This window comes from Dromaius novaehollandiae, chromosome 8, assembly GCF_036370855.1.
Source record: "Dromaius novaehollandiae isolate bDroNov1 chromosome 8, bDroNov1.hap1, whole genome shotgun sequence".
Classification (NCBI taxonomy): Eukaryota; Metazoa; Chordata; class Aves; order Casuariiformes; family Dromaiidae; genus Dromaius; species Dromaius novaehollandiae.
Window position 1 is genome coordinate 22,919,192 of NC_088105.1, and position 13,426 is coordinate 22,932,617.

At 45.2% G+C, this 13,426-nt stretch overlaps 2 protein-coding genes and 1 non-coding gene across 10 annotated transcripts in view; 1 reads left to right on the forward strand and 2 right to left on the reverse strand.

Moving 5' to 3' along the window:
• Positions 1–706: 706 nt before the first annotated feature.
• On the reverse strand, positions 707–8,227 carry RPL5 (ribosomal protein L5). The gene is made up of 8 exons (XM_064515917.1): positions 8,072–8,227; positions 7,391–7,460; positions 7,185–7,300; positions 5,519–5,653; positions 4,726–4,928; positions 3,572–3,749; positions 1,505–1,593; positions 707–870 (listed from the first exon to the last, which is right to left on the reverse strand). Exons 1-8 carry the CDS (start codon positions 8,072–8,074, stop codon positions 771–773), a joined length of 894 nt encoding a protein of 297 aa, XP_064371987.1. The 5' UTR covers positions 8,075–8,227; the 3' UTR covers positions 707–770.
• On the reverse strand, positions 3,954–4,049 carry LOC112993177 (small nucleolar RNA SNORD21). The gene has a single exon (XR_003261673.1). It is a non-coding gene; the product is annotated as a small nucleolar RNA SNORD21 (small nucleolar RNA).
• Positions 8,228–9,900: 1,673 nt separating the features above from the next.
• The window catches only part of EVI5 (ecotropic viral integration site 5), an 88,397-nt gene continuing 84,871 nt past the window's right edge, over positions 9,901–13,426 (forward strand). For 5 of the 8 annotated variants that reach the window (XR_010390198.1, XR_010390199.1, XM_026116439.2 and 2 more), the window contains exon 1: positions 9,902–10,070. Coding sequence is in view for 5 of the 8 variants with exons in the window: in XM_026116439.2 (XP_025972224.1) it covers positions 10,038–10,070 (33 nt within the window). In the remaining 3 variants the exon portion in view is untranslated. Of the gene's footprint in view, positions 10,071–10,248; positions 10,449–10,924; positions 11,081–13,426 lie in introns of those variants that run through there. The other 3 variants (XM_026116441.2, XM_064515915.1, XM_026116440.2) reach the window with 3 other exon arrangements.

Sequence of the window (13,426 nt, forward strand, 5' to 3'; positions counted from 1 at the left end):
AGGATGTATATGCAACTTGAGAGTAAATTCCCTTTTGGCTAGCCATAGAATAACATAAAGCGTTTAGCTTAAGGACAGTACCTTTCAGGAGCAGCCAGAGCTTGGAGCCAAGTGCTAGAAGTACTAACTTCAGTTACTGGAGGAAGCTTCAATACTTCAATTAACATGTACTAATGTTAAAATGAACAGCAACACTTTCCTATGATGACTTGTCTAATGCTCCTTTAAGCCTAAAGCTGCCTTTGGGCACAGAGGTATAAGAGCCTGCTGTAACTACTCCTACTTCCCCCCACTTTTTTTCCCCCCTTAAGCTAAGGCAAATCAACATTACAATTACATACAGATCCACCACAACACATTTTTTTGTCTTCCTTAAACATATGTAATAAAGTTGTGAAGCACTTGAAAAACTTTCTTCATGAAATTCAAAATCTTTTTGTAATTGGAAGCAGCAAGTTCTTGTACCTAGTAGCTTTGATATGTCACACTGAAAATTAACCGAACTGATTTCCCCTTGTTAGGGGAATAAAATTCTAACCTGGCAGCCTTGTTTTTAGAGTCTTTGTTGCCTATCTTCTCTTCTGTGCACCAGCAGTTCAATTCATACAGTACTTTGAAGAAAAAAATATTTAAGGCTACAGAGTAACAGGCTTATAAAGATACAGAGAACTTCATCAGAATATATTAATAAGCCAGTCTTACACAGTTGCTTACTCAATAAATTTATTGTCACTTTTTCCAAAGCTTGATAGAAAATTGTGGAAGTCATCTTAACTATCGCCTGCATGCTCCTGGGCTCTGAGGAAGCTAGCCTTCTTCTGAGCAACACGATCTTTCTTCTGGGCAAGGGACATCTTGGAACAATTCCATCTGCAATGTAAGTACAGTATAAGATATCCAGAGTAGAAATAAGCAAAATAGGATGTCAAAAAACAGTACACCAGGACTGTGATTAAGAATACTATGCCTAAAACATATTCCTACTTCCTGCAATATGCAGGATTTAAGGTGGTAGTTGGGCCACAACATAGGATGTTTGAACTGCAGAAGTTTAATTCCTCAAGGGATAAACTCAGTACTCTTAATAACTAGAGTACAGAGAGACAACATATCAAGATCCTGTTACACTAGACTTGCTGTGTCCTTTATTTCTCCCAGACCCTGAAAATCAAAGTAGTTTTAGTACTGATAGATGAGTCAGCCTGCCTCTCCTGAAGAGAAGCAACCTTTCCACTGAAAGCATTAAGATCTGAAAATACATCCTTAAAATAATGTTCCAGTTTTTCAGGCCACTGACATGCTCTAGTTTTTACTTTTGTTTTCAAGATAGTTAATGGCTCTTAACTTCAGCAATGAAAAATCTAAAATTTAACTCCTGACATGGAGATATCTTAATCTGTTCTGAAAGACATGAGTTTTGACACTTAACTGCAGTATGAATGACTTGTCTAAGATCTCTTTAACAAAGAGGTCATGGTCATCTTACAGAGAGAAAAAGTTTTACCTCTTTTTCTTGACTTCTCTCTTGGGTTTCTTTTCATGGACTGGATTATCCCGTATAGCAGCGTGAGCCTTTTTATACATTTCTTCCATCTAAAACAAACAAACAGAAAAAGCAGCTGATAAGTTCTCACAGCAGTCTACTTGCAGGACTGTAGCAAGAAACAAGATGCCTTTACCGAAGTGGTCACTAGGAACACGTTTCATCACAATACAGATTGTAATATAGGTTTCAGCACAATACAGCCTGTAATTGCTTATGGTTGCCTCTAAAACCTTTTCTTCGTACAGATTGCTGTCACAACATATTTAAGTATGTAAAAACTGCACAGCTTAGACACAACCATAGAGAGCTATTTTTATTCTTATTTTACAGATATGGAACGAAGGCCCTAGGAGTAACTACAGACTGCTTAAAGTCTCTTAAGTACAGGCTAGCATCCTGCAGTTGAAATACTATCTTTACTGAAGCCTGTTTTCAATGCCCGACATTTCCCTACATTTAAATTAAAAGGCAGTATAGAAAATTATTCTACTTCTGCCTAGAATAAAATACTTAATTTTTCCTTTGTTACATAGCTAATCTCTCTGAAGACTTAACTCTTACTTGCATTAAACCAAATTTATTTTCACAGGCCCTGTCTGCAGATATGCAATCTTACCACTTATCAGATCCTACTAGTGCACATTACAGAGCTGCTTACTAAGAGGAAGAGTGGAAGAAATTGTGAAAACAGTACAGATCAACAAGCCTCACAAGAATCAAGACAATGTCTGCATCATCTCCATGGCGGCAGTCACGTGGCAACAACAGAAATACATCAGAAGAGGCTACGCTCAAGCAATCACTTCTGACAGCTCATACAGTACTAGCACATACAAAACTTTGGGCAGCAGGTCACAGCACTTCAGAAAGTATTATTTTAACATTTATAATAGGAAAATGGAAGCAATCTGTCCAGTTACAGAGATCAACAGCAGAACCTACCAGAGGATCCCACAGTCTGGCTGCTGCTCTGTTCCAAAGACAACTATGGCTTTAAGAAGATGTTTGCTTCTAGTTAATTAAGACCACTATATCCCAGCTACCCCAAATTTCATAGATGTAGAAAGAGTAAGTTTCTTTTTATTGACATAAGCGCTAGACACACTTAACTGCAATACAAGCAACAAGTATTGTTTGTTTAGTAAAATACATGAAATTGGCATTTACAATGCAGTGTTAATTCTTCTTAAAAAAGATTAAATTACAACCAATTAGTTGCAGTAAGTTTTAAAAAAAGCCATAAAGGGATAAAGAAAGACATTAGTTCTCCATAGCCTAAAAAGGGACATGAGAATGCTTGTTCCAAGCTGCAGGACTGCTAGTGGGGGAAACCAGGCAGGAGTGTTACAGACAAGAAAATAAACCCTTTGAAAGAAGTTTGCTTTTACACTGAGAAAGAGGACGGTTGGTCAGTGTTACACCTCTTTTAGAAAGTGTTTTATGCAAACTATTCAAAAACTGAATGTAGCACTGAAATCAGGTGTACTGTACTCAGTATGTAGCTTCACGAAAAAATTGCTTCTGCAACAGAGCCATCTTGGGATTTTCTGTATTCACCTGACATGTAAAACTACCTATAGGGTCACACAACCCATAAAACCAATCCAGTGTAGAACACATCCTCACAGTTAAAACCATCACAGATGAGAAAAGAACAGGCTGTGCTGCAGGATTAGGAACGAGCAGGTAGCCAAGCACAGGAACTTTTTGAGCTAGTTTCCATATTAGCAAAAAAAAAATACATGGCCTGTCTTAGGGTGCAATTCTATAAGCTCAGATTTATAGGTAGAACATTAGGCATCAAAACAGGAAAAAAAAAAATCTCACTTTCAAGAGCCCTGTGATATGCTACAGAACCCTTATGGATGGGAAGCATATTTTTCTTTGCATGGATGCATACCATATGAATCACGTTACTATTTTACATATCAAGATTATTTGCATTACTAGAGAAGTCCCTAAGCAAGACCGTTATTAGCATCTCTACTAATGCACAAGGAAGAGAGCCAGCCAGGCAAGTCTTACCCCATCAGGCGTTACATTGTTCTTTATGTACTGGGAGAACTGTTTTTTGTAAGCATCTTCATCCTCCTCCATCAGGTAACGCATATAATCTGCAACATTTTGGCCCATGATATGCTTGCGGTGAACCTCTGCATTAAATTCTTTGCTTTCAGAATCATAACCAGGGAAACGCTTGGTACTGTGAAATAGCAGTTACAGTTAGAGTAAGACATGTTGTCTAATGTTCCAGGTCGGAAACTAGGTTCCACCAGGTTGTCTAGTAAACAAAGAAATGACTGATACATCATATTTTCCTACAGACAGAATAGGACCAGAATAAAAATTCTAATTAAAAATGGAAAGATTAAGAAAATTGAGAAATTGAAGTTTTAAGTTCATCTCAGCTGCTATCAGTCCCGTCTTGAAACAATGCAGTACATCATATACAAACTGAGGACCAACTACAGAATGCTCAGTCATTGGGGTATCATCACATAGCAGCTAAGTCACAAAAAGCGGACAGCGAGTCAAGAAAGTATAGGATAAACATGGGAGAGGGTACAGAATTATACAACAACTCTCAGAATTTTTTCCACTGTAGCTATCAGAAAGAAGCAGCCAACTGTAATATCAATGTTAGATAATGCTGCCAGAAATCTTGACTCAGTCGTTCATAGCCCATGACAGGAACTGTCAAAACTTCTACATGGAAATTTGAAGTGCAGGTAGACTGCTCAGACTTACAATTATTTTTACAACTGTGGGAAGTGCCAATGGTTGTTTTGCACCTGGTATGTACAGTTTTTCAAGGTGAAATTAATATATACATACACTTTGCTAAAGACTCAACATACCAAATATTAATATTCAATATTAAAAGATCTTTACTTAAATGTATTCAGTCACTGGATGGTTTTAAAGTACAAGCAACAAGGCGGCTGTTTTATCCAGTTTCTAGAAGTTTAACAGCACCTCTTGATACTCCAAGATTCCTAACAGCACTAGCAGAATTGTGCCTATTTGGGGTGGGGGGAGGCAGACAACCTAGGCTAAATAATCACTACCAGGTCTGTAACAAAATTATTTCAACATAAAAGCAACAATATAAATAGACTGTCATATAAAGAAAAGTTTCAGGTAACTCTAAAAGGATTTTTCAAAACAGACTGAATTACCTATGAGGGATGGATAGACCACCATCCACTGCACCTTTCAGAGCACCAAAGACTTTGTTTCCAGTGGTAGTTCTGGCAAGACCTGCATCCAGGTAGCATGTGAAAGCACCAGGCTTTCCATCCACACTTTCCACATTGTATTCATCACCAGTCACTTCGACTTGGCCTTCATAGATCTTATCAAGGCCAAATTTATTCAGAAGCTGTGGTGGGGGGAAACAAAAACAAAACAAAACTCACATCTTCCGAACTTCTTTCCCTTTATCAAAGAAATGAAGAACTACCACCAGCATAGAACACAAATTTGCAGTAGAATCTTCATGCTTTGAAAATTTCCTTTTCAAAAATTATGCACTCCATACTCATGGTAACACTTATAATTACAATCATGGTAAGCGTGCCTGTTTACATTTCAACATCTTGTTCCAGCAGGTACACAAGTACGCTTAGACTTACTCATGAGCTCACACGGAAAATGGATGCATCCTGCTTGCACGTTTTCAAACTCTGTAAGGTATATTTCTTATGCTTTTATCCCGATTCTCTCCCTCTGCTAAACCCAAGTGCAGAGACTTAAGAACTAGCTGCTGGAGCTGAAACTCTGCACGTTGTCACAGTTCTCACTGTGACCTTACAGTCATAAAAGGCCATCAAATCTATATAGTAAAGAGCAAAAGTTAATATTCAGAGAAGTCGACAGTTATCTATACTAACAAGCCATTTAAGAAAGGGGTTTTTTTGTAAGAAAAACAGAACACAGCAATTATTCCTAGACAATTTCATAGATACCTACCCTGCGTGCCAACAGCAGACCTGTACAATATGCTGCTGCATAATTGGTCAGACCAACCTTCACGCCATATTTTGGCAGCTCATGGGCATAAGCAGCACAAACGATCATGTCACCTTCGATCCTTGCATAGGCAATCTGGCAACAAAACAAGCATTAGGTTCCCACAACAATTTTGGGCTCAATTTTCCTTTTTTTTTTTTTTTTTTGACATCTACTTAAGCCAATAGGAATTCTGTACACGCATGTCCAACAAACTGCCAATCTTCACACCCCAGCTCACAAGTTTTTTTTTTTGTTTCTTTTTCATTTTTAAATGCATTTCTTGTAGACCTCAATTACAGGAGCAAAGAATTCAAATCCAAATCAGACCAGGGGAAGTAAATGTCAGCAAGAACTTGTTTATTTACCTCTCCACCTATATCAAGAGGCCACAAAACTGTCTACAAAAGCAACCTTTCAAAGGATTACTACAGGTATGGGTGGACTCCGTCCCACTTTCTACATATAATTCTCACATAACACAACATACAATACACCTCTGAAATAAGCAAAAGCATCTAATATAACATTTGGGATAATACTGATACTAACCTTATGGAAAGATTTCTATTAACAGGTCTGAGACTGTCAATCTCAGGGGTCTCCTGTGAGACAGCAGCAATATCAGATCTGTTTCTATTGTTCCTTTCACATGCAGAACCTTCTCCCTTTCACTCCCCACACCTCCTCTCTGCATCCAAAAGCTGCCCCCCTTCTTGCAGGGTTCCTACATACTGCAAAGGGACTATCAGTCAGATATAAACACCTGCCACTGATTTTTATTTTGAGTTTGAAAGATAAAATAGTCTCTTCAAGGTCATATAGTTTAGTCTGAACTGACTGTAAAAATGTCATTCTTTACTGTTATCTACAGATAGAATATTCTGTGAAGAATGAAACTACAAATAAATGCTTTAGTTTTAAGCTTAACAAAACATATTTATGATAAAACAAACTTAAATCTTCAGCTTCAAAATTGATCAGAACATTTTGAAAATAATCTGAGAAAGTGAACCACAGCAAGGAACTGCATCAGATGCTGCAACATACAACTGCATACTTAATACCCACAAAAAGATGCCTACTATGCTTATTTAACAGTCTCCTCTAATCTCACAGGAAAGCTACCGTAACGCATATCTGCTTCATAAGATCCCCATAACATCATGATAAAAGCCTCTGGAAAAAGAAGGCACCTTTTGAGATAGTATAATAGTAAATGCATGTTGACAGGCCACACAGTCAACTTAGCCGTCCTCAGAGAAGTAAAAAAAGCCCTCTTCTCAAAGCGTTTAAAGACAGTAAGGAAAACAGAGAGATCTTTTTCTCCTCCCTAAAACCTTCTACACATCTCAATATCATTAAAAGAGTAAAATCTTATACTACAAAAAACTTTGTTCAAGAATGCTGACACTAGTAATTTGTATCATTAGTGCACTCTATTACAGAAGTTGTGTCGAAGTTAAGAATTGTTCTGCTCTGACAAACCATGCTACAATATAAAAGCTGCTTAGATCAGGCCTAAAAAACCCAGAGCTCTCTCCACCCCACCCTCCCCTTCGTTAAAGCACTCTTTATTTCACTTTAGGCAGGTTAGTAACCAAGGGGCAAACACTGCAGACCTTACCTGGCAGATGATGTCTCTGTTGGTAACACGCACAATCATCCTGTATTTAGGGGTGTTATACTTGTTCTTATCTTGAATCACCAAACGCTTACGGGCATAGTAATCCGTTTTTCCCTCTAAAAAACAAGAATTACAGTGTGGAAAGTGTGTAGGAAAGGTAGGAATACCCATCAGTGTCTTATATGTTACAGAAAATTTAACCATACCTCTTCTTCTCCTGAATTTCACTTGGTATCGCTTGAAGTAGGCCTTATTCTTGACAACTTTCACAAACCCCTTGAATAAGAAATATAACTAGATGTTATTAACGTATAACCAAGTAAGCCAATGGCCATTCTAACTAAATTAAGCCAGCTATGAATAAAACCATAGCGAGAACATAAATAACTAGTTTTCTCATATGTTCAAATTTAAAAGCCATAATAAGGAGAAAAACAGACTTCACAGCCCTCTCACAGAAAGCAAGGCACGTTTTTCCCCGCAGCTTCACAAGGATTCTCAAGAAAACCCGCGGCGCCGCCGGCGAGCTACGCGTCTGCGGGCGGAGAGCCGAGCCCAGCCGAGCCAAGCCGGCGGCCTCCCGGCGCTCCCGCCCCGCGCGCGGCTCTCCGCGGGGCTGCGCAGCGCGACCCGCGCCCGCAGCCACCCCGACACCGCGCCGAGGCAGCCGCTCCGTCACACCGGGCCCCGGCCCGGCCCGGCGGGGAGCAGGGCCCGGGGGGCAGCGGGGCCGCGCCGCCGCTGCCGGCAGCCATTAGGCCACGCTGGAGCCGCCGCCGGCCCGACCCGGCCCGCGCCAATCGGGCTCCATCCGGGCGGGCGGCGGCGCGCGGCGCGGCGGGGGGCGCGGCGGGGGGCGCCCGCGGCCCGCGGCGGCCGGTACTGACCATCGTGCCAGGTACTGTCCGGTCTAGGCCTAGGCCGGGGCCCGCTCCGCACAACGCCTGCCGCGGCAGCAGGGGGGAAAAGGCCGCGCCCGCCGCGCAGCCGCAGCTCCTAGCCCGGGCGGCGCCGCGCGGCGAGGCGGGGCAGCGCGGCCCGCCGCCCCCCACCGCCCGCGCCGCCGCCCTCTGCCGGCCGGGGGGACCGCGGCAGCCCGCCGCCTTCCCCTGCCGGGGCGGCTGGTAGCGAGCACAGGGCCTTCTGCAACAGAGAAATCAGCCGGTTTGATCGTAAAAGTAGCCCCGGTTATGGCAACGTTATAGGATGTTAATACTCTTCATTCCACTGGGGAAGCTAATCGAACAGTAAGTAGTGCAAAAATTAAACCAACCAAAGCCCAGCTGAATGGTGTTCCTAAAATAAATTATAAATGCTCAGATAAATTGATGCTTGGTTTAAAAAAAAAAACAAGGCGATGTTACCACTAGTTGCATATATACCGGGACAAACAGGTCTGGTACTGTCGAATTTCTTAGCATTTTTGGAAAAAATGCACAAAACAGCACCTTTGTTCCAGACACACTTGATTGTCCTCATTCACCTTACTAAAAAAACCCCTACTTGTTATACACAGACTGCTACGTTATCATTAATAACTACTTGTTGCTAGTGATAAAAATCATTAATTTGCTATAAATAACCAGAAAAGAGGAGGAACAAAATAATAGTGCTTTCCTGTATCAGGCAAGTACTGATGTGATTCCATACCTTCTTGCTAGCTTCAGAAATTATTTATCCACCTCTAAGTCTGAAGCTTAGTCTATCAAGTTTTCCATTTTCGCACAAAAATAACCATTGCAGAGCACAGGCTCTTAACTAATCTCCATCAAACAAACGCATGCTCTCACATAAGGGTCCTTCCACGGGGGAATTGTTTACTTTGATGTGAAACACCTGTGATTATTGGTGCCGGAAGCAAGAATCCATTAGTCTTGCTATTGAACAAGAGAAAAAAAAAGCCAATTCCTTGCCCTTCTTTGCAGGAAGGCTTTTTGCTGCTAAACTAGCTCAGCACCCCGAGGTCAGCCCCTGCCCCCCCCCCACCTTTGCTGCCCATGGCACCGGAGGGCAGAGGGGGGCCAGGTGTGCAGGCCGCCACCCCCCCCCCCCCAGGGGCTACAAGTGCAGGCGAAAATCACTCCTTCCCCTAGGCTGAAAATGTTTGTTGGAGCAGTGGCTGCTGTTCCTAGAGGCTCTGAATTTGTTGAGGTAAAAGCTAAGATTAGCAGTGCTGTAATAAAATGCTTCTTACAGGTAATGCTTGTAAGTAGGAAAAAGTATGTTTGTTTGGGGTTTTTCCCCCCTTTGTTGCTGTTTCTCTGTTTTGGTGGTGGGCTTGCTTGTGGGGCAGCTGGCCCTGATGGGTGTCCCCTCCGTGGAAGGGGCCCATGGGCACGAGCTGTGTGGTGGCTGTCCTGCCGCAGCGGCAGCCATGCTGATACGACGGGGACCTGCCTCCCACCCCCGGTGCTGCTGCGCCCAGCCGGCCTCAGAGCATGGCGTTGTCTCACCTGCCTGGCTATGAGGTGGCCTGGCGATAGCGTGTGTCCGGGTGGCGATGGTGGTCTTCAGAGCTTTTGGTAAAGCTTTTAGAAGCAGCTTTATGAACCACAGCTTCTGTATGCTGTTGTCCTGGAGCCTCTGCTCTTCGCTGTAGGAATATGGTGGCAAGTGGGCTCGTTCTGGGGCTCTGGGCTGTTTTGGGGAGTCTTTCTGCTGTTTGCTTAACAGGGCAGGCTTTGGGCCCAGGCACAGTTCAGGCCTGCAGCGAGCGAGGGCCCGGCCGCCTGCAGCGCTGCTGGAGCTGCGTCACCCAACGCCACGCCGGCGCGGACGGCGCTGAGGGGGTCCCGACGTGGAGGCCGCCCCGAGGGGAGCAGGCACGAAACCCGGCCGCGCCGCTCCGAGGAGATGCGGCGGCGGCTGCTCGGCACCGTGGCGCCCGTGAGTGGCGGAGCGCCCCGGGGCCGCGGAGGCGAGCGCCGGTTGGGGCCGCGAGGGCAGCGGTAACGCGCTGGGCGCAGCGCCCCGCCGCGCCGTCCCGGGAGGCAGCGAGCGAAGCGGCCCCGGGCCCGGCCCGCCCGTGGCGGCGGCGGCGGCGGCGCGGGCGGCCCTGCGGCGGGGGGAGGGGCGGCGCGGGCTGTGCGCGTGCGCGCCGCGGCTGGCGGGGACGTGGCCCGGCTGCCGGGGCCGGCGGCGAGCCGCGGCGGGGGAGGGGGCGCGGGCGGGCGGGCCGGAGCGCAGCGCAGCGCCGCGGGGGCCGGCGGCGGGCTGCCGCGAAGCCGATGCTCGCACCTCCCTCCCCCGGCCAGCGCTCCCAAGGTGAGGCGCGGCGGGGGCCGGGCCCGGGCGCTGCCCGCGGGCGGCGCTGCGGGAGGCCGGGCGGCTGCCCCGGCCCGGCGGCCCCTGCGGGCGCGGCGGGAGGGCGCGGGGCGGCCCTGCGGCCCGGGCGGCGTGGCTGCTCGCGGGGCGGTCGCGGGGAACCGAGGGCGTCCGCGTTTCCTGCTGCCCCAGCGGCCGGTTGCCCGGCGCGGCAGCAGCCTGCGCGGCGCCCGCCGGAGCCGCCTTACGTAACGGGGGCGGAAAGTCAGCGGGGTCGCCGGTGTTTATTTCGGATTTCGTTGCCGGTGTCGTGTGTTTGCACATGCTTCCTGCCGGTTTCCTGCGCTGCCCGTCGGGGAGCCGCTCGGCAGCAGCCCGGGGCGCTGGCGTGCTGCTGCGGACTTCCAGCATCGCCTGGGGCTGAAACACACCGTAGTGAAGCGTATTTCCCATCGCCCCGGGATGGCTCCTTCCTTCCCGGGTCGCGGAAGGCTTAGAAGGGAGCCGTGCTCATACGGGGAGGACCCGAAAGTAGTCAGTGTCGGACTTATCTCCAGAAGTACTTGTGAAGAAACTCTGTACTTTTTTTGTGCATACACACGTTGGCTTTATTTTATGGGTTAATGGAGAAGGTAACTGTGCTTGTTTGCTTTTCTGGTGGGCAGTACCTGTTTTTCTCTTGTGCTCTTTCCATCTGTAGTTTCTGCTCTGATCATGGCTGCGCAGCCCTATGTTTACATACATAGAGATCAAGATTTCAGACTTATTCCTAAATATTTAGGTCTTAATTCTGCTTCAAGTAAGAAGAGCAAGGAGAGAAAATACAGAAGGCTGGTGAGAGAGAGACACGGTCAGGAAGAAAACACTCGGTGTTATGAATCAGCATTGCCCGAATTTGATAAAGCGGCCCGAGAGCAGCTGTGGCGCGTGTCCCCGAGGGGCTGCCCGGCCCTGCGCAGATGTTCGCAGACGAAGGCTGGAGCAGAGCCGCCAGCTTCCTCCCTGCGGCTCCCCGCGCTTCCCACACGCTGGGGCGTGGGGACTTCCTGAGCTCGGCTCTTTGGGGGCGCCGCTTTTGTGAAGGAACAGGCGATTCTGCAACAGCAGAATTGAATATTTTATGTAATGTTTTAAGTGTCAAATTCTCGCTTAAAAAGAAAAAGCCCTTTCAGCTGGTAATCTTGGAAGCTGGGAAGTGAGGGAAGCAAGTCTTCTTTATAAGCGTTCTTTTCTGGAGCAGCCTGTGTTGTTTGCCTTGATTGCACACTCTAGTTCAGTTTTCCAAGGCCTGATTAAAAAATAGTTGTATCTACTCTTTGTAATTTATTTTAGCAGCATGTAACTTTGAGTTGTTAGATGTGTTCTCTGAAGTTCTTGAATATAATGTCACTTTAGTTTATAAATGGCATGCTGAATTGCCTTGGCATGCCTTGTCTTATCTGTCTGTGCCAACATTATCTGTTGCTAAATTTTGGATTAATTTGTATGGGGAACGCTGTCTTGCTTTCACTGTAGTCCTGTCTGCTTAAATGTCTACAGCTAAACAAAAAAGTACACCTCGTTGCCTCCTGAAAGGAGTGGTGATTAGAATAAATGGGTGCTGGCAGTTAGGAAGGAGGCTTAATAATTGTGTAGGGGGGACTTGTTTTGCTTAGCTCGGTTTCACATACGTGTGTGAGATGTTTGTTGTTGTGTGTGCATGCATTTTAACAGAAGCTACGTGCTCACAAGGTAGAGGCAGAAGTGATTTAGTGAATTCTAGTTTTTTGTGCAGGTTTTCCTTAGTTAATGTTGTTCCATTTCCTGTGGCCTCTGGAGGCTATTTGGGTAGCAATGAAGTGGTGTTTGGCAGAGGGATCGGGAACGTGTAGCCTGCTGTAGGGTTTGAGCAGTGAAAGATGTGATTTCCTTTTGGACACGATGGTAGTGGTCCTCGTGTTACTTCAGGCTCCATAGCTATCAATTTTGTTTGCTGGTTTTCCTTAGAAGTAATCTTTGAGTCCTCGTGAGGCAATTGCTGTGTATTCAGGACCGAAGGACAATACTGGGGCTGGGCTCTATTTGGGACTCCAGGTAAGGTGGTGTTGTAGAATGACTGTGGACGTTCAGTCTTTTTGTATTAGTTTCCAACTCGAAAAGCAGCCAGGAGCCACCACCAAATATCTTCTTTTGTCTGAACAAATTTTACTTATCTTCTGAGTTTTGTTCTTAAAATACCTATCCTGTCTAATCTATCTTGTTTTGCAGTAAATTTTGATTTATTTTTACATCTACAGTTTTATTCTTCTTTTTAAAAAGGCTTAGTGTTTGGGTACTAGGTATAATGGGTTCTGTTGCAATGGGTTCTTGAGGTTTTTTTTAAGGCGTTATTGCTGTGACTGAATTTTCACGATTCTCCAGTTTAGTATTAGATGCCTGCTTGAGAACATCATAACATGTTCTTGATGTTTTTCTGAAATATCATTTAAGCAGTATAATTCTGTATTATCACAGTAATAATTCTGACTCACCAGTATCTTATGCTGCACTAGCTGTGTGTTTTTTCTTCAACTCGGTTTCTTCAGACTGGCAGATGGGGCCAAACTTGTAGTAGTGGATTGCTGTTGCTGCAAGTTGATAGTGCTCCTGTAACTAATAGGATGGTATGAGAGCAAGTGGCTTACTGTGATTTTCTTTGTAAAAGAGTACTACTATTGCATATGGCTTAAAATGAGTGTCAAAAACTAACAGCTCTGTTATTTGCTAGATGCCTACCTTCTGCAAGGGCTTTGTAGAGTGATGTTACCTAGAAGTTAGTTCTACATCTCTGTCCTTTTAGAGGTATTCTTGATTATATGTAGTTTTAACAGCAGACTACTTGCAGACATAGTAAAAAACGAATTCCAGCTTCAATGTTTTTTGAAACACCAGAGCTAAGACCAATGTTTGTTAAGCAAAGGGGATTTTCTTGCTTTTGCATTAGAGGTGAACCTTCTTGG

Excerpts from the sequence above, each read along its gene's own strand:
- RPL5 (XM_064515917.1), bottom strand. Across the intron at positions 3,750-4,725 it reads GGTCTATCCATCCCTCATAG|TACCAAGCGTTTCCCTGGTT; the intron begins GTAATTCAGTCT and ends GCTATTTCACAG. Across the intron at positions 871-1,504 it reads AGAGAAGTCAAGAAAAAGAG|ATGGAATTGTTCCAAGATGT; the intron begins GTAAAACTTTTT and ends CTTACATTGCAG.